The 24,820-nt window shown below is 42.7% G+C and overlaps 1 protein-coding gene across 4 annotated transcripts in view; it reads right to left on the bottom strand.

Moving 5' to 3' along the window:
• Positions 1-1,180: 1,180 nt before the first annotated feature.
• The window catches only part of TBC1D30 (TBC1 domain family member 30), an 81,503-nt gene continuing 57,863 nt past the window's right edge, over positions 1,181-24,820 (bottom strand). For 2 of the 4 annotated variants that reach the window (XM_039234297.1, XM_039234295.1), the window contains exons 7-13: positions 24,591-24,759; positions 20,505-20,610; positions 12,237-12,349; positions 10,644-10,783; positions 8,227-8,433; positions 7,997-8,056; positions 1,181-4,827 (exon numbers count right to left, since the gene is read on the bottom strand). In XM_039234297.1, coding sequence (XP_039090228.1) covers positions 4,043-4,827; positions 7,997-8,056; positions 8,227-8,433; positions 10,644-10,783; positions 12,237-12,349; positions 20,505-20,610; positions 24,591-24,759 — 1,580 coding nt within the window. In that variant the 3' untranslated portion in view covers positions 1,181-4,042. The remainder of the gene's footprint in view (positions 4,828-7,996; positions 8,057-8,226; positions 8,434-10,643; positions 10,784-12,236; positions 12,350-20,504; positions 20,611-24,590; positions 24,760-24,820) is intronic. The other 2 variants (XM_039234298.1, XM_039234296.1) reach the window with 1 other exon arrangement.

The raw sequence follows: 24,820 nt of genomic DNA, 5'->3' as shown, positions 1-24,820 counted from the left end.
ACCTAAGCTGAGATCAAGGGTCAGAGGCTCAATCAACTGAGCCACCCGGATGCCCCCAAAACGTTCATACTTTCTGATCCAGCAACACCCCCTCGATGAATGTACCCTGAGAAAATACTTAAGGATATACACAAATATGTTAAGTATTAAGATGCTCTCAAATACTACCAACAATCAGGAACCACATGTTTGACAAGGTACTGAATTCTGGCACGGACACGTGAAGGAAAGTCACTGAAAATGATGCTATATATGAGCATCTACTGGAAAGACAGCTTAATGTACCTATTAAAGAAACAGCATGTATTTTAAGAAAATTTGCAAAACAGCATAAGGAATCCTCGGTGTTCTGGTATGGGCTTCTCCAGTATGTTCTTGTATACGTGCGTGCATGTATACACACACAAAAAGGTACATTAAGCTGTCTTTCCAGTAGATGCTCAGATGTGTGTATACATGCACACACGCATACAAGAACATACTGGAGAAGCCCACACCAGAACACCGAGGATTCCTTATGCTGTTTTGCAAATTTTCTTAAAATAAATGCTATTTCTTTAATTAGGAAAAATAATACTTTTTAATTTTTTAAAATGTTTCCAGGCTCTGAGGTGCCAGCCCAAAGCAGAGCTTGAACTCACAAACTTTGAGATCATGACCTGAGCTGAAATCGCTCAACCGACTGAGCCACCCAGGAGCCCCAGAAACATAATGTATTTCAAACGCTGCTTCAGATGATTGCTGTAGGCAGCATAGAAAGTGGCTCAGAAAGAGTAAAAGGAGACTTGAGGAGGGGAGCAGGCTGCAGCCTGTATATGTGATCACAGCTCTCCATTCATCTTGAATCCATAGACCAGGAAGCTGAATTGTATTCTTATTGTTCTATTTTATTAAAACAAAGGAAAATGACAAATCTAAAGGCTAATTTTATACACACGTCTACATTCACACCCACATTCTCAAGTAAACACTCACTCATACCTAGGAACCCACTCCTTTGGCCAAGTTCTCAAACAGTCATGGGTCACCCTGCAGCCCAGTGATTAGATTGGGGGAGATGGAGCTTATTGGGCTGTGTCCCTGGTTCCCAGGACCAAGGATGAGAAAAACTTGAAGGGGAAGGGGAACGTCAGGGCCACCACGGTATTCTATGCATGCACTCAGAAAATGGCACAAGAGCTACAACAATGAGAATCTTTATACACGTCTTTGTAATCAGTACAATTCTTCAGAACAAGAGACAAAAAAAAAAGGAGAATACAATGTTTCAAACAGTGACAGCCTATAGGTCAAAGATTACAAAGTAGGTTTAAATCATCTGGAGGCTTTTGTAAGAGTACTGAGGTGCGAAGCATTGGAAGGAGGCGACTCCCCGCACAAGTGCTGACAGGGGACAGACAGATCTAAAAATAAATAAACGGCTACTTGGTAAGTACTTCTGGTGTGGCATCCAGTGTCCAATACGTAGGGGAGAGAATGAGTCCATACTGGTCTTTGTACATGCTGTGTGGTGGAGGCTACTGCAGATTTCTCTATTTCCTAAAGTAGGCAAGGCTCCAAAATTGACCGAGTCACATTGCGATTACATGGTACAATGCATGCATGTTATTGGTACAGAAAGTGCTTCAAAAGAAATCCTTCAGTTTCTAAAATCCTGACAAGGTCATTTTTACCTCCAAGGACTATGATCCTTTCAATTATTCATTCTTCCATTTGGGATAAAATTCTTCCAAAGCATGCGCCCATCTCATCCCTCTCGCAGAAAGACCAACACAGGGAAACGGTGGGGCCCGTGCCGCTAACACTAAGACACTTAGTGAACAGCAACAGCGCCATCCTAAAGATTGTGGTAAGTGGCCTCCACCCCAGCACCCACCTCCCTGAAGCCAGATCCTCAGGGAGCGCTGAGCTGACTCAAGAGAAGAAACACTAATTCTCCTGTTCCAGTCAGACATCCCTCAAAGGGATGAGTCTGTTCTCACTTGGAGTGGGGGAGGAGAAAATATAAGGTGGAATCATTCTTATTTGTAAAGTAAGAAAATCGTGTCATTTGCTTAACTTTGGGAAATACAGTGGGTCTCATCCCCTGGGGGAGGGATGCAAGGTAAGCCCAACATGCCACCTCCTCCCTTCCCAAGAAAAAGGCTGTGGGCGGGGCTGCTTTTTAAGCAGCTGCACTCTAACTTCAGACGGCAGAATTCAAGACCAAAACCGCAATAACTCAGTAGGTCGTATCTTCCATCTTCAGTGCCTTTGGGGGTAAAAATCCCACAGAAGGGATAACATGGCTTTTCTCACTGTATGTCATTCTTGTGTCTTCTGTTCAAAAAAGCCCATGCCACCACATTTTCTATTATAAAAATTAATACCTATCATATTAAAAGCCCTCTCTAAAATTATAGCTTTGGTTTCAGAATTGGCAATCCAGTTAGCTCAAATGAACATTGACTGCATCAACAATGTGCCTGCAGGCATGGCCAAGGTCTTTTGAGACAAGGATAAAGACGCTGAGTCTATTCTTCGGATGACAGTAAGAGAAAGGAATTGAGGAGTGAGCCTTTGTTCTGAAAAAACGACAGCTGCATGAAGCATTTTTAAATGAACTACCTTTTTGGGTAAGAATAGAGCTGGTTTTGTGAAACGCCATCACAAGACTCTGTAACATCTGGAGAAAGGTCCTCTGAGTCGGGAGGGAGTCCAGTGAATGGCTTCGAGTCTTGGTTTTTAGAACCGATATAGCCAATGCATCTGTGTACAAAGAGCATTTAAACCTGCCTATTGCACTGGAGGAGAGGTGACCAAGTCACATGGAATACCGAGAGTATTTACCTTGGGTATCTGCAATGCTACTTCACCTCTGTGTGGCTCAGAGTTCCCATCTGCATAGTGGAAGTAACAGGTCTGTCTCTGACCCGCTGGGACCAGGACAGAAGTGGGTAAGAGAGAGCTACAAAGTACTAATGCCTTCTCCAAAGAAAGGCAGTGTTCAAGTAACAAAAGTACTCAACAAAGTACTCTAATCAAAAAAGCACAAAATTCAAGTAACAGAATTGCAGGTGCTGTGTTCTGGCTTCCGAGCAGCAGCCGTGAACATGGCTCGAGCCATGATCGAGCCTCGCTGCATCTGCCATGAAGAGCTGGTAAGTAAGTGAGCTGCCCGGCGGAGGATACAGGACATGCTCCATGGAGAGGCCATCAAGTCATCCCAACACTGAGGACCATAACTCTTCTTAAGAGGAGAAAAATGAACCGTGGGGAAAGCTTAGCGGAATCAGCAGGCCGTTCAGAGTGATTGCTTAATGCATGTGTGTTCTCTGGATAAGATCTTCAAATTGGTGGATTAACCTAAATTTCAGCAGATAAAGAGTTTTCTTCATTTTGCAGGCAGAAATGGAAACTAAGGCTATCTACATTTTTCTCCTGCACTTTAGCACTAGAATGAGAAAACAATCTTGAGACTGGCTGAGAGAAACCACTGGAGACACACACACACACACACACACACACACACACACACAGTCCCCCAGAGGGGCAGGAAGAGGGAATCAGGAAGTTTTTTGCAACGAAGAAACTTACTTCCTTTGTACAGTTTCTCTTCTAGCAAGCTAGTGTGTGCATGCTTGAGTATCGCTAACGCCCGGAAAACCAGAAGGTTGGGGGCGGGGGGCGGGGGGGGGGTGTTGTTGTCACAGGACCCTGGTGGCCCTCAGAACAGGAAGAAGGGAGAGAGGTTAACGGTCTAGATACACAGTCATTTCTAAACAACTCACAATGAAAAATAGGGGAAACTTCACACTACAAAGCTACAATATTTATTCTGCCACAAGAATTCACTGGACCGGTTAGCGGTGGGCAGGGAAAACATCCGCATCCCGGCTCCCACCAGAAAATTTCCTTGCCCATGTTCACAGACTGGTGCTCATCTCTGAACCTCTCTATTCATTTTCACTGGACAATTAACACTCTTTTGGAGCCACTCAGCTGGAAACCCTTAGACCACACCACAGGAAGGCGCAGCTATGTTCAAAGCTCCTGAGGGCCATCATCGTTTCTTAGTGCCACTGTTTCCACCGCTGGGTTTGCTGAAGCCCCTGCTCATGTGAGGAAAGTGCACGGTTGGGGTTCTCTCTGTAGGGCCATATAATCCCAAATTCCTGGCAGTGGCTGACTTGCGTAGTGGTTTGACGCTGGGGAAAGGGCTAAAGATGGGCGCTTTCAGGTGGCCGCCCTGGGGAGGTTTGCTGGTGGCTCTGTTTCCCCCGGGGGTCTCAGGCAGCTCCGGGAAGTGCCGCTGGCAGGGCGCGTGCACTGTGGGCTCAGGGTCGGCAGGTGCCTCCCTCTGGTTCAGTTCCAAGGCTTCTAGCTTCACCTGGACCGCAGACACATCGGCGTCGGCATCCCCAAACACGGGCTCTGGCGACTGCCCTTCGATTGTCCTCCCCGCGCCGCCTTCAGAGCTGCCGCCGTCTCCCCCCGCTGCCGCTGCTCGGCTGGAGGAGAGCTCGGTGGCCCCCGGGCTCTTAGTCTTGCAGCCCTCGTTCTGCGCGTCTATCAGCCCAACAGTGTCACCGCAGCCCGGCTGACTCTTGGTCCTCGTCATGTTCTTCTTGTGGACTCGGATGTGAGTTCGCCACGGAGAATTGAGCTTCGCCTTGAGGTCTTCATAGGGGACAGGAGACGTTCTGCCTCCTGTGTGACCGGGAATGTGGATGACCGCATTCTTGGCAGGTCTGTTTGACATCTTCATCTTCTTTCCTAAAAGAAGGTGGTTTATGACCGGAGAGTTGTTTACCTGAGATGGGAGAATGCTGGTCACTGGCCCTTTATCTGAAAGAAATGTTGAAAGGTTGTGTGAAACGGACCACAGAAAAACCATCCATCACAGAACAGGAATCACACAGAGGCTGTCCCCACATCTCCACCCCAACCACGGATCTGCCAGGTTTTGCGGAGTCATGTGACTGAAGGTAACAGAAACTGAATTCAACCCTAGAGCCTGGGGTACCTGTTCCTTCCTTTTCCAAAAGAAGGAGACAAGAGGCTGAGGATACAAAAAGAAGCGCCTCATTACTAAAGTGCAGATACCCTGCTGTTTCCTACTGAGAGTTTTTGTCTCTGAGAAACCACCTCAGAGGTCCTGTATCTAGAAAACCTTAGAAGACTGTTCTAAAAATAAGTCAAACACTACGACCATATGGACGATCAGCTGTTAGCTTCTAAGGGGTAGGAAAAGAACACACTGCATATTATAAAGGTGAGAGACGGCAGAATGACAGAGGTGATAAGAAGGTGGTGGAAATGCAGGGAGATCGCTGCTCCTGACGCCTGGTCCCATTCCTGTGTCCTCAATGGACTTTGGAAGCAAACTGAAAACTGGAAAGCACCCAAGCCGTGCTCTCTTGGAGGGCACTGTTGATAGTATTCCTTTCCGGTGGCTATGACCAAGCGTCTATTTCAGATGACGCTCAAACACACACAGCCCCAGGCATGACGATGGCAGGCAGCAGCAGCAGGGAGAAGGCTCTACCATCTCTGTGTGAGCATCCCTTCCTCCTGACACGCCTGAGCTCACTTCTAGGCTTCTCGACTGCTGTCATCTACCTCGGGTCACACTCCAGGGTTTACTGAAAACGTTGACTATGGTCCCGTCTCCACCCTATATCCTAGTACCTCCCTCAGTGACCTGACTGTTTCTCTCACTGACCCATCCTCATACTTCCTCAGCCTCCCCAGTTCTATCCGAAACCTCATCACCCAGATCTACCTTACCTGAAAAATATTTTAAGTCTCTGATTCTTCTCTTCGGCTCTTCTAGCTCTCAGGCTCTCAATATAACTAAATACGGCACTGAACCAGAGACTTGGATTCTTTGATCTTCCCAACCTCCCATAACCCCTCGTCTATCTGTGAGTCACTTACACCACTCACCTGGCTAGATGTGTGGCTGATCAGCGGGATGCTGCCTCACCGATAACCACACATTCTTGACATCCCTATCTTTATGCCTGGCAAAACCCCAACCCAGGATTTTTATCTTTTCCAAAAAGGATGGAAAAAAATCACACAGACATGTGGACTGAGGGCCCTTCAGATTCATAACTTCCTATTTTGTTGGGTCCTCAAAGCCACTGAACCCTCCTTTTCTTTCCCTCTTCCTTCTGTTCTGTTCAATGACCTACCCAAATCTTCATTACTTTCTATATGCTCCTGCCTTATTCCCCCAGCATATTCCCAAGCAAACATTTCCTCCAATTTCTCCACAAAAACAGAAGCCACCAGGTCCAAAAGGCCCTAACTTCCCGTCCTCCCTAACCTGGGAAGCTGGTACCTCAACCGCCATCCTCACCACCTTACTTTACATCTCAGAAGCTGAGGTCAAGTGCACCCTCTCCACTACACTGCTAATCCTATCTTAGAGCATCTCTTCTAAAAGCTACTCAAAGTGTGATCCCTACCCAGCAGCACTGGCATCACCCAGGAGCTTGTTGGAAATGCATAATCTCAGCCCCACCCCAAAGCTGCTAAAACAGATTATGCATTTTAACAGATCCCCAAGTGATTTATATGCACACAGAAGCTTCAGAAGCAATGCTCTAGAACTTTGCCTTTGAGTAACAATCTCTGCCTAAAAGGAACCACACAAACCATGATCCAGATAAGAGTCAGCAAACTTTTCCTGTAAAGGACCTGACTGTAAATATTTTAGACTTTGTAGTGCAAAAGCAGCCACAGACAATATGTAAATAAGCGGGCATGCCTGTGTTCCAATAAACCTTTATTTTTTTTTATTTTTTATTTTTTTTATGTCTAGGATAGAGAGAGACAGCGTGAACAGGGGAGGGTCAGAGAGAGAGGGAGACACAGACTCTGAAACAGGCTCCAGGCTCTGAGCTGGCAGTCAGCACAGAGCCCGACGCGGGGCTCGAACCCACGAACCGTGAGATCATGACCTAAGCGAAAGTCGGACGCTTAACCGACTAAGCCACCCAGGCACCCCCCAATAAACCTTTATTTATAAAAACAGGCAGCTAGCAGGATGTGGCCTGTGGAATACAGTTTACTGACCCCTAGCTACAGTACAAGACACCAGGCTGATTTAATAATACCCCCTAACAACTGTTCACCATCGCACCCACAGATGTGTAGGGTTCAGATGGAAAAGGGACTATGTAAAGAATCAGAACACAAAGGTATAGCCGTTGGCCTGACCACCCGCCATTGCTATATAGCCCTGCTAAACCTTCCTGAGTCAACATTTCCTCATCTTTTAAAAATGACAGAAGCATATCCATCCTTACTTGCTTCATTTATTTGTTTTAACAACAAAAACGAGGATATGTTTGAGCCAATATTTTTAAAATTAAAATGCTTCAGTTGTTTCTTTTGTGATCGCCCTCTTAATTCAAGTTAAAGTAAAAATCTTCTGGAAGTTACCCACTTCTCCTCCAAAGGTGGAAGGTAAGTACAGTTTTTGTGCAAGATCAGTCACGTGCTCACAAGTCAGCTTCATGTTTTGATTAACACTGGACAGGCATCATTATCATTAGGATTTCACATAGAACAAGACAAACCACTTCCCAAATCAGCATGTATTAAATAAAGCAGACCGTTCACTGGGATTTTTGGAATTTAAAAAGAAAATTAAAAAAAAAAAAAAAAGAAGCTGGACAGTCCTTGGGAAAGAGCATTTCCAACCTCAATCCAATTTTGCTCTTCTCAGCAGATCCCCAAGACCCCACTAAGCCATCAGGGAGGCACAGGAATGGTTTATTCCTTTTTGTCTGATCACAACCTCTGTTATATTACTACTGAAATGACTAGTGGATAGCTTAGTTTACAAGTGCACAGATGAATAGATTCCATTTTCAAATGGCTAAAATTTAGGAGGCAAGAGCTCCAAAATGTCTCAAGTCCAAGGACTGCATGGCTTTTGCAACATTTTCATCATTTGTCAACCCCTCTCCACAAGCACACATAGCAAAGACGAGCTTAATACCATCAAGTGCCTGGTTCTTGGTACCTAAAAGGGACCCATGGCCTCTTTCTTCCGCAGAGCCTGATGAAATAAGAAAGGAGATGCTAAATAGGCCATTGCCTCATGCAGGCAGTGTCTGCAGGTGTGAGCTCCACAGTTGCAACACCGAGGGGATCCTAGGAATGTGGTTCTTTGCTTCACAAGCGGACACAGAGGGGAAATTGATTCAAACAAACCAAGAATCACATTACCTGCCCGGATATACACCTGATGAACCTGCTGCTGCTGCTTCTTCTTAATCCGGGAATACTGCCGCTTCAGCGCGTTGATATCTGTCGTCATGCGCTCCATCATCATACTGTTGAAAGCTGCGTGGTACTCACTTCGACAGGAGTTGATGGCTCCTGGACTCAGCTCCGCAATGTTATTAGACCGCAGACTCTGCTCTTCATTCGGTTCTGCACTCCAGAGGAGAGAGACATGGACATGGGGAGAAAGATTACAGTATGCCCCGGTGTAGTGTCTTAAACTCCAGGGAATTCTAACCACACACACACACACTCACACGCACACGCATGCACACACACGCTATAGTTTGTCATACTGGTTTTCATTTGGTCCTGAAAACAGCTCTGTATTTTCTGATCAGCCTCACTGTGGGTCTGAAAAGAGCTGTGTGGATTTTATTGCCATTTTGTTCATTCTATAGACATAAGAACAACTGTTTCCACATAAACATCACTGCCATCTTCTAAAATTCTCTTAGGCAAATATACCTCCAGGTGTCTAAAGTCAGTTTACAGATTTGCATATAACTGCATGAGGATTTATAAGGAATTTATTGTTTGTAGAGTTTAGTCTGTCATTAAAAGTGAGTTTTTCCTAAGTTACAAATAGCAACACATTCTATATTATTATCAAGACTTTGGGGCACCTGGGTGACTCAGTCAGTTAGGCATCTGACTTTGGCTCAGGTCATGATCTCATAGTTTGTGAGTTTGAGCCCCACCATCGGGCTCTGTGCTGACAGCTCAGAGCCTAGAACCTGCTTTGGATTCTGTGTGTGTGTCTCTCTCTAACCCTCCCCTGCTTGTGCTTGCTCGCTCTCTCTCTCGCTCAAAAATGAATAAACATTAATAAAAAATCAAGACTTCGAATCACAGCATCACTAGAAATGAATGGCTATTTTTTTCATTTAACAAACATTTCCTGCCTCTGATGTGGTTTCTGCTCCTGTGACACCACAACTATCAGATGTGTCCCTTAAACAAAATTGAGATTACATCTAAGAAGTAGAAATAAGCACTGTGTGAGAGTACACACACAGTACATAGGCTTTTCTAGCACAGTATGTAAAACAGCCTGGGACCCACTTCTAAAAAAATAATTAGCAGGTAATTTCAACTACCATAGCATCTGCTCAAACTGTTATTCAGATAAAGCCTAAACATCAGACAAATTTACTTCCTTTTTTACTGAAAACACATTTTTAAGGAAAAGAAAATTAAGGGGCAGTGGCTCAGTGGGGTAAGTGTCTGACTTCGGCTCAGATTATGATCTCATGGTTCATGGGTCAAGCCCCGTGTCAGGCTCAGTTCTGACAGCTTGAAGTCTGGAGCTTACCTGGGATTCTGGGTCTTCCTCTCTTCCTGCCCCTCCCCCACTCATGCTGTCTGTCTGTCTCTCTCTCTCAAAAAAANAAAAAAAAAAAAACTATAAAAAAAAAAATTCGTTACATCGATGGCGTCCAGACCCCAGGCAGTCCATTCTCCACAAGAAAAAAAACCAAGTGTATGGGGGGGAGGAGGGATGGGCATGCAGGAGGACACTTGTGGGGATGAGCACTGAGTGTTATGTGGAAACTAATTTGACAATAAACTATTTGTAAAAAAAAAAAAAAAAAAAAAAAAGAAAGAAAAAAAACCAAGTGTAGCATAGCATCCAATTCAGAGCACCACCTTTTAAGAGGGACACCACCAAACTGCAGGCCATGAAAAGGTGAATATACAGAATATTAAAAGTTCTGGAAGTCATACCTTCTGAAAAGTTTTGATCTTGGATCTTAGACAAGGATTTGGGGGACATGATGGATGTCCTCAAAGATTTGAAGAGACCTCCAATAGAAGAGGGAGTAGACTGGCTCTCTCTTGTTCAAAAGAACTATTAAAAGAACTGGTAGGTGGAGATTATCTTCTCACAACTAGAAACCATGGGCTAGGCAGAGGGATCCAGCAGAATGTCTTATGAGATAATGAGTTTCTAATCGCTCAAATTCAAGGAGAGGCTACCATAATGCTTTAGATTTAGAGGGTTATTTCTATAGAGGAAAAGAAGCCAGTCTCTATCAATTAAACTCAAAACAGAATGTGGTAAGCATCTATTACTTGCCAGGTTTCAGGCTAAGGAACTGAGTATACAATGTGGAATCAGATAAACTGGAGGCAAAACACATAAGGAAAAGATACAGGTATGATGTGAGCAACCCACAACAGAGAGATGCTACTACATGATAGAGTAGCACAGTAAGCACTTTCAGTAAAGGCCTTTAGGCACCTTCAGCAAGGTGATTAGGTCAGGAAACAAGAGTCACTTATCGGACACAATAATACCTTTGCTAAGTGAACCAACAACACATTGAGATCATCTAAACAGAAAGCCACCTCTTTACCTTTAATTTGCTTCTGGTACTTCTGCAGTTCAGGGGCCAGAAGCCCGCTGAAGGGTCCAAGGCACCCCACTGCATTAGCGATAGCGTCCTCATCGTCAGGGTCATTCTCTTCATCACTGTCTCTGACCTTACCATGTCGTCTTGGAAAATGTTAAAAAAAAAAAAAAAAAGAAATATCAAAGAAAATTGTGGCATTTAAAAAAAATAAGTGATAGTCTTATGGTTTAAATTTTATATATAACTGCGAATATAACATATATGACAAGTCTCTCTCCCATCCCTTTCCAACTTCTGCCTGTGCCCTACCTAATTCCCAAAGATGACCATTGTTACTAATTTCTAATACATTCTTCAGTTTCTTTATGCACAGATAAGCAAATATAACTATATCGTCTGACTGTTCTCTTCTTTTTGCATAAGCATTAGCATGCTATATACACTCTTCTGCACCTTGCTTATTTACCTAAGACTCTCTCCATATTCACACACAGAGCTTCCTCATCCTTATTTTACAGCTGCGCTGTATTGTACGCATGTAGCCCATGTAATGGAACCGGGCCACCAACAATGCACGCCTGAGTGGTTTCCAATCCTATATTATAAGCAATGCTGCAATAAATAACCTTATACACGCTATGTTTTGCAGGTGTACAAATATATTTGTGGGATAAGTCATAAAGGTGGAATTGCTGGGTCAAAGGATACACACACTAGTAATCTGGGAAAATACTGCCAAATTGCCTGCCACAAATCTTGTGTACTACACCTGCAGTGTGCAAGAGCGTTTCCCTAAAGCACCATCAACAGAATGCACATCAACCTTCTGAATTTTGGTCAATGTGACAGATAAAAATACAGTCAGAATCTAGTTCTAGCTGCATTTCTCTTCATACAACTGATGTTACCTTTTCTATAAACTACCAAGCCCCATCCTTTCGTCACGTTTCAGTGGGATGGCCATTTTCTTATTGATTTCTAGGAACTTTACACGAGAGACGGCAATCACAACTATTTATTCACAGATATTTTTGAGCCTGCTCATGAAGGTTTTGTTTTGCTCTGTTTTTTAATCATGCAGAAAATTAGTTTTAAACTACTTATTTTTTCCCTTGTGTTTTTGAGTCTATTATTAAGGCCTTTCCAATTACAAAGAACTAAAGATATTCTTCCACACTTTCCTCTGCTAGTTTTATTATTTCATTTTTTCCATTTAAATACACTTTTCACTATTGATTTGATATGCTAAGCTTTCAAACACTAAATTCCTATACAGGAATAGTATTTGCCAATTTCTGGTCTGTACATTTTAAATTAGCCCATCTGCTTCTTCATGCACCTGTTTTACACTATTTTAATTATTAAAATTTTTAATGGTTAACATTTTTTAATAATTTCAAGTATTAAAAATATTCCTAAATATTCCTTCAGCTTAGGTTCATTTAAATCAAAACCTTTGGGAAAGAGACATTCAGATTTTAGGTACCAAACTACTTTGAATAGATATATCTGGGATTTAACAAATATGAAGTTACACCAACACATTAAGGTACTAAGTCTTCTATCATGGAAACAAGGGGAAAAGAAAAGCCTTACCCAGAAATCGAGGTGGGTTTAACTGTGGCTGGGAATGGTGTAATGTTGTAGGTGTATTTTTCCCTCAGCTCTGCCAGTTGTGGAAAAGGGAATGGAGCCATAGAATAAACAGTCTGAAAAACACAAGCAAAAATGCCACATCTGAAATGATGGCCTTAAACTCTTTTCAATCCTGGAAAGACATTAAAGTTCTAGGATTTGGGTGTGAAGAGATTCTGCTCCTCACACAGCAGGTGGAGAGATTCTACTTCAACATCCCCTTTAGAGAAAGACAAAAGAGGGGCGCAGCTGGGTGGCTCAGTCTGTTCAGCATTAGACTTCAGCTCAGGTCAGATCTCATGTCTCATGAGTTTGAGCCCCGCATCGGGCTCTGTGCTGACAGCACGGAGCCTGGAGTCTGCTTCGGATTCTGTGTCTTCCTCTCTCTCTGCCCCTCCCCCACACATGATCTCTCAAAAATAAACATTAAAAAAATTTTTTTTCTTTGTATTTTAATTTTCTTTTTAAACAAATTTTTACTGCTTATTTTTTTATTTTATTTTTTTTTACAAATAGTTAATGTCAAGTTGGTTTCCATATAACACCCAGTGATCATCCCCACAAGTGCCCTCCTCCATGCCCAACCCCCCCCCCACACCCATGAGTCCTCAGTTTGTTCTCAGCATTCAAGAGTCAGTTTGTCCCTCTCCCTCTCCCCCACTATTTCTCCCCTTATTCTCCCCCATGGTCCTCCGTTAAGTTCCTCCTAATCCTCCTATATGTGCAAACATATGATATTTGTCCTTCTCTGCCTGACTTACTTCACTCAGCATAACACCCTCAAGGTCGTTTTTTTAAAAGAGAAAGACAAAAGAATACTGAGGAACACAATGCTCATTTCTCAAATCAATCCACCCAGGATTGGGTATTCCAAGTGGTGAATGTGAGAGGCAGATGGGGGTAGTCTGACTTCCTCTGGGCTGAACCGACAAGTGGGTTAACTCAGAAATTCACAGCTCCCGATTATTTCTTTAACAATAACTCATCAGTGATGCTCATATGTAAGGCTTGTTTTTCAAAGCTTTGTTTGATGACTTTTATAGACATTTAATGTCATCTGGACAACATTAAGTCTAGTAGATGATCGTGTGATCAGCTGTGAGCTTTCTCCAGAGATACCACCTTTTCAAATGTCTGTGAATGAGATCGAGGTGAAAATTGTTAGCTGTTATTTTTAAAGGAAAAAAAAAGAAAAAAGTGACAGGGTGTAAAACATAGGCTGTTAAAAATCTATAAATCAAAATGGGAAAAGCACCTGTGCTTCCTCCAGAATTTCAAAATTACATATTAAATATATAAGGATATTATAGTTTAAAACTAACATAATATATCAATTATACCTCAATAATTTAAAAAGAGAAACCCATACCATTGAGATTCAAATTTAAAACATAAAATTATTAGGATGCTTAGGTGGCTTAGTTGGTTAAGTGTCCAACTTTGGCTCAGGTCATGATCTTGTGGCCCATGGGTTTGAGCTCCATGTCGGACTCTGTGCTGACAGTTCAGAGCCTAGAGCCTGCTTCAGATTCTGTCTCTCGCTCTGTTCTCTGTCTCCCCCCTGCTCGCACGCTCTTTCTCTCTCAAAAATAAGTATCATTAAAAAGACTTTTTTTTAAAGATGGAAGTATTAATGCTAGTAATTTCAAAATTCCTTATGAATGAAGATGTCTCCTTGAAGACAATTAGTAGGATGACCAGCTGAAGATTCACTTATGCTTTATTTTTGCCAGCTTTATAAAAAATTATCAAAATATTCCCTTGTCCAGCCTCATGAAGGAAGCTGATAAGAACGGTATGGGAAATACGTCCTGACCCAGAGTAATTGGCCTGTGCTCCTAGCAAACTCCTTCAAGAGCCACTCTGCTTCAGACATCTGACAAAAAAAAAAACCCAAAAAACCAAAAAACCCAAAAAACTGGACGCACTGGTGCTTTCATTTTCTTTTTTTTTTGGTCTATCTTCCTTTATCCTTTATTTTCATCCTTCAAAGAAGAAATCAGTGCTCCTGGATTTTTTTAAAATGTGTTTATAGCACTTCTTCACATATATTCACTCACTTAGTTGAAGATCTCACATCTGAAGATGAGTTTATGCCATGAATATACACCACACATCACCACAGTTCTCAGGGTACCTGAGAAGCTCTAGGTTTCCAATGCTGTAAATCAGAGATTTACAATGGATTCCAAGAAAAAAAAATTTCACTAATCACCTTAGTGTCAAGTATGGTACACTGATAGAATCTTAGGGTTAGAATGGGATGGAAACATAATTTAGTTCAACCTCCTTCCCAAGCAGAAGTTCCCTCTAGAGCCTCTCCAACCAATGGTCACAAAGGCAGCACTGAACCCCTTCCAGTGATGGGCACACACAATTTTGCAGGGCAGACAGTTTCAGTTTTTCACAGCACTAATTAATCTAACAGGATCCATCTACTGGACAAGCATCCACATCCTTGTAATTTCCACACCATCACTGATAGAAACAGTGAACAGCTGGAGGGCTGATCGTGCCTCACAGCACATGAGAGCTCCCCCCAAGGGAACAATAATTCCTGATTCGCACTTTGAGGTAGGTTTTCCCAAGCACCTACAAACCCTTCTAACAGCACCTGATTTTTCTCTCCATTGCCCGCAAGGAAGTCATGAGAGACTTTGTCAAAAGTCTCACTGAAATCCAGATCCACCATTTCATTGGCATTCTCCCAATGTCTTTTTCAGACACCATCAACTTTTTAAAAACAGTCACTGTTAATTTAAAAAAAAAAAAAAGTGATAGGATTTACAGAAGGAAAAAAAACCCCATCAGGTTTTGTGTGTGGCACTTAGAATGGAAAGAAACTGGGAAGACCACCAAGGAGAATCCTTCTCTTTCAGCTCAAAAATAAAGACCTTATGCGTAGTCCACATTTTTCATCTGGAGCCATTTCAGGTTTGCTGACAGATTTATGGCCCACCATAATTGGATCCCAGCCACTGACTTAATTTTTTTTAAAGGATTGAATAAAGAAAAGAGAGTGCCTTGAAATGACATCCACCATTTCTCTCCGTAACACTCTATTCTGCCAAGGAAAAACAGTAAGTCAACTTATTATTCAAACTACCAACATACACGTAAATAGACATTTATATTTAGCTACTGCCAAGAAAAAAAAATCGTATTTCTTTTTTCATTACTGACATGCTTTACAAAAAACATGAAAACATAACTTGTACAAAATTAGGCTCAGTTCATCTCCATCCAGATGTTTTCCTCCGCAGAAGAAAAGCCGCTAAAATGGCATCCAATCAAACAAGCCACAGCCTGATTTTTCCCTCTATGATTCTCTTATAGCAAGGTAAAGAGGTGGTCCTCTTTTCTCCTAATACCTAAGACTGGAAATTTCTATAGGACAAAGATGGTATGGTATGTCGACATACCTCTCATTCGTTCTGGCAATGTTTAAGTGAAATAAAATGCTGCCTTATTTTTCTAAAGGGGATTTCAGCTTTGGGAAAGACACATTTTGAATAAGGTGGAAGTGGTGTGTTGGATGGTAAGGAAAAAGTCGGCCAGGAGAGAAGGACTTGGCTCCCAGTCCTGCCACTAGACAACCTAAGAAACTGGCCACAAGCTCACTCTCTATTAAGTGACAGAATAAGGTTAGTTGATCTTTAAGCTTCTTTTAAACCAGTGCTTCCCTAAGTGTTGTTTAAAAACCAGCTACATCAGGTCAGAGAGAGACAGATATGATATGATATCACTCCTATGTGGAATTTGAGAAAGTCAACAGATGATCACAGGAGAAGGGTAGGAAAAATAAGATCAAAACAGAGAGGGAGGCAAACCATAAGAGGTTCTTAAACACAGAGAAAAAGACTGAGGGTTGAAACTGAGAGGGAAAAGTGAGTGAAGGAATGAGTTAAACGGGTGCCAGGTATTAAGGACACTTGTTAGGATGAGTGCTCGGTGTCATATGTAAGAGATGAATCACTAGTTTCAACTCCTGAAGCCAAGACTACACTGTATGTTAACTAACTTGAGAATTAAAAAAACAAAACCACAGCTGCATCAGAACCACCGATGAGTTAAATGTCCACATTCTAACATACTCTGGGAGAAATTTCTCATACACAGTCAAGAGTGAAAACCACTGCCTCGAGTTCTAATGTTCTAGGGGTCTGTGTATTCAGACAACTGGGTGTATTCTCTGTTTTTATTTTTTAGAAAAGGAGAGAGTGTAAGCAGGAGAGGGGCATTAGGAAATGGAGAGAGAGAATCTTAAGCTGGCTCCATGACTAGCACAGAGCCCGGCTCGGAGCTTGATCCCACAACCTGACCCACAACTCAGGTCAGATCATGACCTGAGACAAAATCAAGAGTCAGACACTTAACCAACTGAGCCACTAGGCATCCCATAACCGGGTATATTCTTAACAGTAATCTAAGGGCATCTGGGTGGCTCAGTTAATTGAGTGTCTGACTTCAGCTCAGGTCATGATCTCACGGTTCACAAGTTTGAGCTCGTAATTGGGCTTGCTGCTGTCAATGCAGAACCTGTTTCGGACCCTTTGTCCCTCTCTCTGCCCCTCCCCTGTTGCACACACTCACTCTCTTTCTCTCTCAAAAATAAATAAGACATTAAAAAAAAAACAACAACCACTACTCTAGGTGTTACGAGGATACATAGTAAAAGGAGGCCCTTATCATTAAGGAACTTACTACTTCATTAGAGAAATAAGATGAACACATTTGAAAAAACACCAAACAACAGAAGTTAATCTGTAACTGGCATTAAATCAGTTGTCGAAAATCTTAAGTACTGAAAGAATATGGAGGAAGACTCGTCAATAAGGGCTGAGATAAGAGAGGCTATGTGGGGCAGGGGAGAGAAGAGGCTCAGTAGGACCCAGGTGGGCAGATTGCTTTGCACAGAGAGTGGCAGAGGGAACCACAAGCCCCATCACAGGAACGAGCATGGACAGAAGGCCGGGTAGCCACAGACCTGTGCCCAGTGCAGTGGGTTCCACTGTGAAGTAGTGGGAAGACCTTCGACAGGTAAGGATCAGGGCAGCAAGAAGATACCTTCAATGCAACCTGTCTCCAAACAAACCCATCTTCCGCCCCCCATAAACTTACGCTCTTTGTCCTAAGCCAGAAACCTGTAGGTTGCCGTTGTCTCCCCATTTCTTTCTCCCTCACTCCATGTCCATTTTCCAAGGCCAAGTTCCATCAATTTCACCTCCCAAGTACTGTCTCTGTTCCATCCTTGTTTATACCCTTCACCGCCTCTCACACGCTCCTGCTATCAGACTTGACCCCTTCAAGTCCACCCTTCACAGAGCTGCCCCTGCATCTGACAGAGGCCACAACTCAGACCGTTTTCCTTCTCTCCTTAAAATGTTTCAGGTCTTCTTTTTCCCTTTCCAAAGGCTCCACAGAATCCCTAGAATTCCAACAAGCACCATTTCACAACCTCTGACCTAGGGGGTCAAGTCCAATCCTTACCACGTGTCGTGGTCCTCCATACCCACACCAAATACCAAATACTTCACACACCATAAAGTTTTCCACTGCTATGTCTTCCCTTGTGCCCCTTTCTCAACCATGACTTCCCTTCCTGCTCTGCATCATTGCCTCCAACATACACACACCCAATCTCACACGTGCATGTGCACGCACCCACATGTATTCACATACATACACAGAGCCTGACGAACTCCATCTTTAAAGGTAAACCCAGACAGTCATTTCCTCAAGGAAGTCTTTTGACAGATAGAGATGCTCAAAAATGTCTGGAGAAGTTAATATAAGGCCTAGAAAACTAGGCTGACACATTTTTATTTACTGCAGTTAATAACAAGGAAGCGGTGAAGGCATTATGAAGAACAATGAAATGACCAAAGAAGTGTGGACAATCGCTCTGGCAGCAAAATGCCGATTGTATTGTATTAGAGCGGAGAGAATCTGGAAGTAGGGCCACCATATGAGTGTTGTTTAATTCAGCAAATATTTATTGAAAAAGAGAAGGCAGGAAATTAATCGCAAACTCTCCAATGATGTTTGCTTAATGAGGTAATACATTTATTGAGCAGCTCTAGTAAAAGGCAAAGTGCTAAGTGGTTATGAGCAAACCACAGGCCCTGTTCTCAAGGAGCTTAAAAATATCACTGAGGGGCACCTGGGTGGCTCAGTCAGTTAAGCATTCAACTTCAGCTCAGGTCATCATCTTGAGGTCCGTGAGTTCAAGCCCCGCATTGGGCTCTGTGCTGACAGCTCAAAGCCTAGAGCCTGATTTGATTCTGTGTCTCCCTCTCTCTCTGCCCTGCCCTGCTTGCACTCTGTCTCTCAAAAATAAACATTTAAAAAAATTTAGTATCACTGAGGAAATAAGATACAGTCTTAAATCAAGGTAGAATGAATGTGATGAATGTTCACAAGAGAGATACAAAGAAAATGCCACAGCGATTCAGACAAATGGGAGATGATTTTCGTTGAGACTATCAGAGGCTGCCTCACAAAGGAGATGGCATCTGAACCAGCCCTTTTCATGAGGAGGCAGGGCTTAGTCATGTGAAAGTAGAAGAGAAAGACTGAACAGAAGGCACAGGTACAGAAGGGGCATATTCCCAGGGATTCCTGAGAGCATGGAGGACAGCCTGACTTGACCAGAATCAGTCAAGGGTATGAAAGGGAGGAGATAGGACAGTTGAGAGCCCTAGATAAACTGAGAAACCCATGCTTCGTTTTGTAGGCAGTGAGTAGCCATTGAAGTTCATGAGCGAGGGAGAAAGGACAATATCCTAGAGTCCTGCCTTGGGCAGATGAATCCGGCAGCTCTCTGGGACGTAAAGGATCTCATATGTGGAAAATGCCAAGCATGGACTTTGTACACAGAACCATGTTCAACAAGAGGTACTTTTCCCTCTGAGAGAGAATGAGTGATGAAGCAGTGGCCCCAGGATGTGTGAGAAGAATCAGGATCACAGCACCAACGTCAGCACCACACAGAACCCTTCTTCCTCTGAGACAGACAGGAAAGAAGGAAGAAGAGACGAGAATGCAAAGTTGAAATAAAATATATGAATGTTCAGGGCAGTTCTATCAGGTGGCCAACATTTTCTAAAAATAAGGGATTCTGAGAAGCTGGAAGTGCCAGGAAATGAGCAAAGGAATGGAAACTCCTCCCTTCTCAAGCCCTAAGTCAGGGCCTGAGTCTTCGTTTTCCAATCTGTTGACTTGGCCCAGCACCCAAACATGACCTCATACACAGAACCCAAGATAAAGGTAAAAGCTGAAACAAAAAAAAGGAAAGACAAATCACAGAGAAAGAAGAAACTAAGGCCAAAGGGCAACCTTGGACAAGACCCAGCGTTGGTCAGTGGGCAAGGGGAACAACCAGGAAAAGCAGCAGTAATCAGAGGAGAATAAGGATAAAATATGTTATAGAACCTAATGCAAGAGACAACGTTAACAAATCCGTCATCTTTTTCTATATTCACTATTGATTTTAATGCCTTGGTGAATATGATAGTGAGATATAATAACATGCTAGATAATAACAAAACCCTTCAAGACTTTCTATATTATGATTAATATATAATAACATGAGTAGAAAATATGGGTAAAACAAATAAACCAAAATACTGATTAGAATAATCTCCTTTGGTGTGTGGGCACCTGGTTGGCTCAGTCGGTTAAGAATCTGACTCTTGATTTCAGCTCAGGTCATGATCTCACAGTGGTGGGATTGAGCCATGCTCAGGCTCCACGCTGAGCATAGAGCCTTCTTGAAATTATCTCTGTCCCTCTGTCTCCACCCCTCCCCCACTTGTTCTATAAATAAATAATTTAAAAAGTTTTTTAAAGAATTTTCTTTTCAGCCCTCAATAATTTCTCCCCCAAAATAATATGTTGCCCTACAAGTCTCCCTTTCTGAAGGTTAAGAATCAGCTTTAGAAGAAATACTTGGTAATTTGGGGAGTTTTTTTTGAGGTTGGATTGCACTTTATGAGTTTTAAGCAACGCAGCTTGAATGGAAGCATAACAAATATCCATAATTCATTTCTTCCTTCCTCTTGTGACATAGTTAGATTCTTATCAAATTATATATAGGCTCATGGTCAAGTGAAAAACTCAATGTGATGGCTGGCCAGACATATTTCCCAAGATGGCTGCCATGGCACCACCTGTTCCCACAGCACCCAGCATTCCCTGAGCCAAGGTGGGGCCATGCTGCCCACTCACTTGCATGAGTTCATGGCTTTCCAGAAGGTCATTCTCTAGCATCTCCTGGGTAAGGCGCCCCATGGTGCTGTAGAATTCATCAGCTGTTTCACAGCATTCTATCTGCCTAGATAAAGAAAGAACAGAAAAAGGAATTATTTAGGACACCCGTGCTGTTTATCAGGCATATACTGCAGTTGCAACAGGACGTAGTGCCTCTTGCCATCAAATTAATTGTTAGCAATCAACAAAAATCACACTCCTGGGGACTTCCCTATGGCTTTGTCATAGCTTGCATGTCCTAGGTTGTAATTTGTCTGGTATTCCCAACTAAACTCATTTTTGCTGAATGCAGAGAAAAGATAAAAAATAGCAAAGGCAACGTAGAGGTACTTATTACTGGATGAGCTCCCAACCTCACAGTCCCACCTGTGGCATCTTTATTATTTTTATTTGACATCATCTACTTAGCAGAACGCCTACCACTGATCAGAACTAATAACCACAAAATTGGGTACTAAAGAACAATTATCCCCTGTAGGGAATCTGAGGCTGTTAATCTGCAAATGGTGACATCACTGATAAATTGAAACTAAGCCACATTAGAAGTAAAAGTGAAAAATACAAGAACCTTCTCTGTATATTTCATCATCCACAGGATGTTTTCACAGGCAATTTCTCAGTTCTTCTCAGGGCACTGTTGCTAATTGGAGATTACATCCTGCTTCCTGCATTTGGTTCTACACGTAAATAAGAATCTGTTGGGGTGCCTGGGTGGCTCAGTCAGCGGCAGTCTGACTTCAGCTCAGGTCATGATCTCACCGTTCATGAGTTTGAGCCCCACATCAGACTCACTGCTGTCAGCTCAGAGCTTGCTTCGGATCCTCTATCCCCTCTCTCTCGGCCCCTCCCCAGCTCGTGCTCACTCTCAAAAATAAATAAATATTGAGGGAAAAAAAAAGGATCTGTCACCTGGCGACCTAAAAGGTAGGTTAAACTTTCATCCTTCTTCTAGGAGGGAAAAATATTTAATAGTCTAACACAAAGAGCACTGTATTTGTTTTATATATTACAACATTTTTTGGATAGTAGGATAATTTTATTTGCCCATCGACCATAGACATACACTTTGACATACACTAATGTTGGGGAATTTCCACAGAGCCATTCAAAAAATATATAATGATGGAAAAACTTGAGGCTCTGGAGTGTTCTTCAATCCCACTGCCACTAAATGAAATATACTACTGAAGAGCTATTACAAAAATACAGAGTAGCATGTGGGCATGATTGAAAAGGTGGTTACATTTGCCCTAGAGGGTGAGGAAGAGAAATAATGCTTCAGATTAGTTCTGAAATATATCCTCTGGGTTGTCAAGGAAGAAAAAGCTTTCCAAAGACGTGGATGCAGGAGACAGCAGGCCCTCTCCAGGCCCTGCAAGGAGCTCCATGCAACCAAAGTTGGCCAGGAAGCCTACATGGCCAGAGGATGACAGCAAGGGCTCAGGGTACAGCCCTGAGCTGAGATGCACACAGCAGACGGCAAAGGCCTCAGACACCGGCTGAGCTTCCTCAGGGTGAGAGTCACTGAAAGGCACTTAATAGGGAGCATGAGAACAGAAGTGCCCTTGGCAAGGTTGGCTAGAGGTGGCACGGGAAGTGTAGGGTGTGATGGGGAGACGAGGAAGGAATCATGACGTGAGGCCTGACATGAGGCCAAAGCATAGGGTCAGAGAAGAAAGGCTACGTTAAGAGAGATGCCAGTGAAGGTGAGCTGACAGTCCATAGCCTACAGATTCCAAAAGCACCGCTGGTGTGAGAGGAAGAAATGCCAAGTTGCTGGACTACGGGAATGGCGAGGTCCCAATGAGCTGTTGCTCATGATTTTTCCAGTGGAAAGTTTGTGGGTAAGAATATAGGCCCTGGAGTCAGAAAGATCCAGGATTAAGTCCCAGCTCTGCTCCTCACGGGCTGTGTGACCATGAAGTAGCTAATTAACCCTCTGGGGGTAGCTTTCTCATTTGAAAAGGCAGGGAGAATAATCCTACCTACTTCACAGGGTTATGCAAAGAGCCGAATGAGAAAATGTGTTTAAGCTGCCTGACATAATGACAGCACTGCAGGCACTTGGTGATGTATACTGGTTGCTCTCCCTTTTGCTGAACAAGTTGCATGTTCAAAAAATGTAGGAAAGTGAGCAAAAACTCTGAAACATTTAAAGTCCTACCAGTCTGATTTATATATCCCCTGAATTTCATAAACGATAGCTATTTATTATCAGTAGATGCACATAATTAAAAGTGCAGATTCTAGGGGTTCCTGGCTAGCTCAGTCAGTGGATTGTGCAACTCTTGATCTCAGGGTTGTGGGTTCAAGCTCTGCGTTAGATGTAGAGACTACTTAAAAAAGAAAAAAAAAGTACAGATTTTAAAGTCAGGATACCTGGGTTCAAAATCAGGCTGTTCCACTTACTGAGTGACTTTGGGCAATCTACTTAACTTCTCTGTGGCTCAGTTCCCATATCTGTAAAATGGGGGTGATAACAGTCCTTACCTTATGAAATGATAGTAAGGACAAAACGAGTTAGTTTCACATCTAGTGTGTTTAGAACAATGCTTGTCCATTCCAAGTACTCTGTGAATATTGGATATTAAGTGTAGCCATTATTATTTCAACAGTGTGACTTCCCTGGGAGGACCATAGGGATAAATTCTAATCCTCCAGATAATGGATAGATGGGAGTAAAACCAGAATTGCTTCTTTCCTTCCTGCCCCATAACTAAGAACTAAAACAAAGGCTACTAGAACTGACTCAGCACATAGTTACCCAGCAACTGGACTCCCAGACCCACAGAAACTATCAAAGTGCAAAGAGTTTCAGGCATACAGTAGGTTGGAAATACATGACTGCAGAATATAGATACTGGCGGGGGGGGGGGGGTGAAAAGCTAAGTCAACAACACACCAAATCCACAGCAAACTCATCTATTTGCTGAGCTGAAAAGCAGTGCGTGATAAAACAAAGGCAAAAGAGACAGGTATGTGATGTTTAAAAATACACACAATAATGATCTTTCTACATCCTGAATTGATAGTTGGTGGGTCTTAAAAAAAGTATGAAATGCTACAAGTCTCTCAGGAAACAACTTACCATAAATAAAGTCTAGTTAAAAGGTTTTTGAAACAAAACTGGCAGTGATTTATTAGTTTTCTGACATGCTATCTATAAGTACCCACTCAAGTCATTTACAGCTCTAGGAAAGAAACATTACAACTTCTCTGAATCTTAACTGTAACAATTTCATCTTAATGTCCTCTCCATTACCCAGAAGATAAAATTTGAATGTAATAGTCATAATATATTAGAGATGGATGAAAATACCTTCCTCTTTACAGCCCTGCTACTGGTAACAAATGTAAGTAACATCTATGTGGCAATATGTTCACTAGTAATAGGTTTCAGCATAGAATTAATTCTTGATAAAGGAAAGAAGTTCCATGTGTTCTGCCTTTTTTTAAATAGGCTCCACATTCAAAGTGGGTGAGAACTCAGGACCCTGAGATCAAGAGTCACATGCTTTACCTATTGAGCCGGCAGGCGCCCCCTCTATTCTACTGCTGACTATGTACTAAGCACCACAGAGATACCTTATACATATTATCTCATTTAATTTTATCATGACCCTGAAGGGCAGAACTAAATACTAAAAATTCCAAAAATAATCCAAATCGTGAATGTTAACTAACAAACCTACCTACTCCTCTCCAGATCTTCCTCTTCTAAGTTCCACTCCCTCCCCCTCTTCCCAACAAGAGTCCAGGGAGAGACTGTCAAGAGTAAACCAGCCAGGATACTAGCACTGAAGAAGAACAGGATAAGATCTGCAGGCCTGAAAAACCCTGCCCCCTTTCCCAACATAGATTATATTTGCCACCCCCCCCCAACAATCAAGAATCAGCCAACTGAGATTTCAGAAGGCTAAAGCAATTCAACAAAGTTCCCAACTTCCTCTTTTGCTCGCACTTAAATATAGATGCTTTCCACATTAGAGCGCAGAACCTCTTAAGGCCCTGCACACCCCAGAACACAAGGAGGAAATCACTTACTCTCCCAATTTTGCCCAGATGGCCAGCGACACCCTCAGGATGATTTCCGAACCTTCAAAGAAGACTGAATCCCAAATCTTTAAGACTGTATGGTTAGGGAGGCACGTAGCAAAGAGAGTCAGAAACCACTGCATGGTGAAGACATTCGTCAGCGGGGGCTCGTATCCACCTGCAATGAGTCAGACACTCTACGTTTCTTCAGAATTGATGTTTTGCAAGATATAAAAATA

Source organism: Hyaena hyaena, unplaced genomic scaffold (genome assembly GCF_003009895.1).
Source record: "Hyaena hyaena isolate Hyena2069 unplaced genomic scaffold, ASM300989v1 scaffold_87, whole genome shotgun sequence".
Classification (NCBI taxonomy): domain Eukaryota; kingdom Metazoa; phylum Chordata; class Mammalia; order Carnivora; family Hyaenidae; genus Hyaena; species Hyaena hyaena.
The sequence above is the reverse complement of the archived record's forward strand: the minus strand, read 5'-3'. Positions and strand labels throughout refer to the sequence as shown.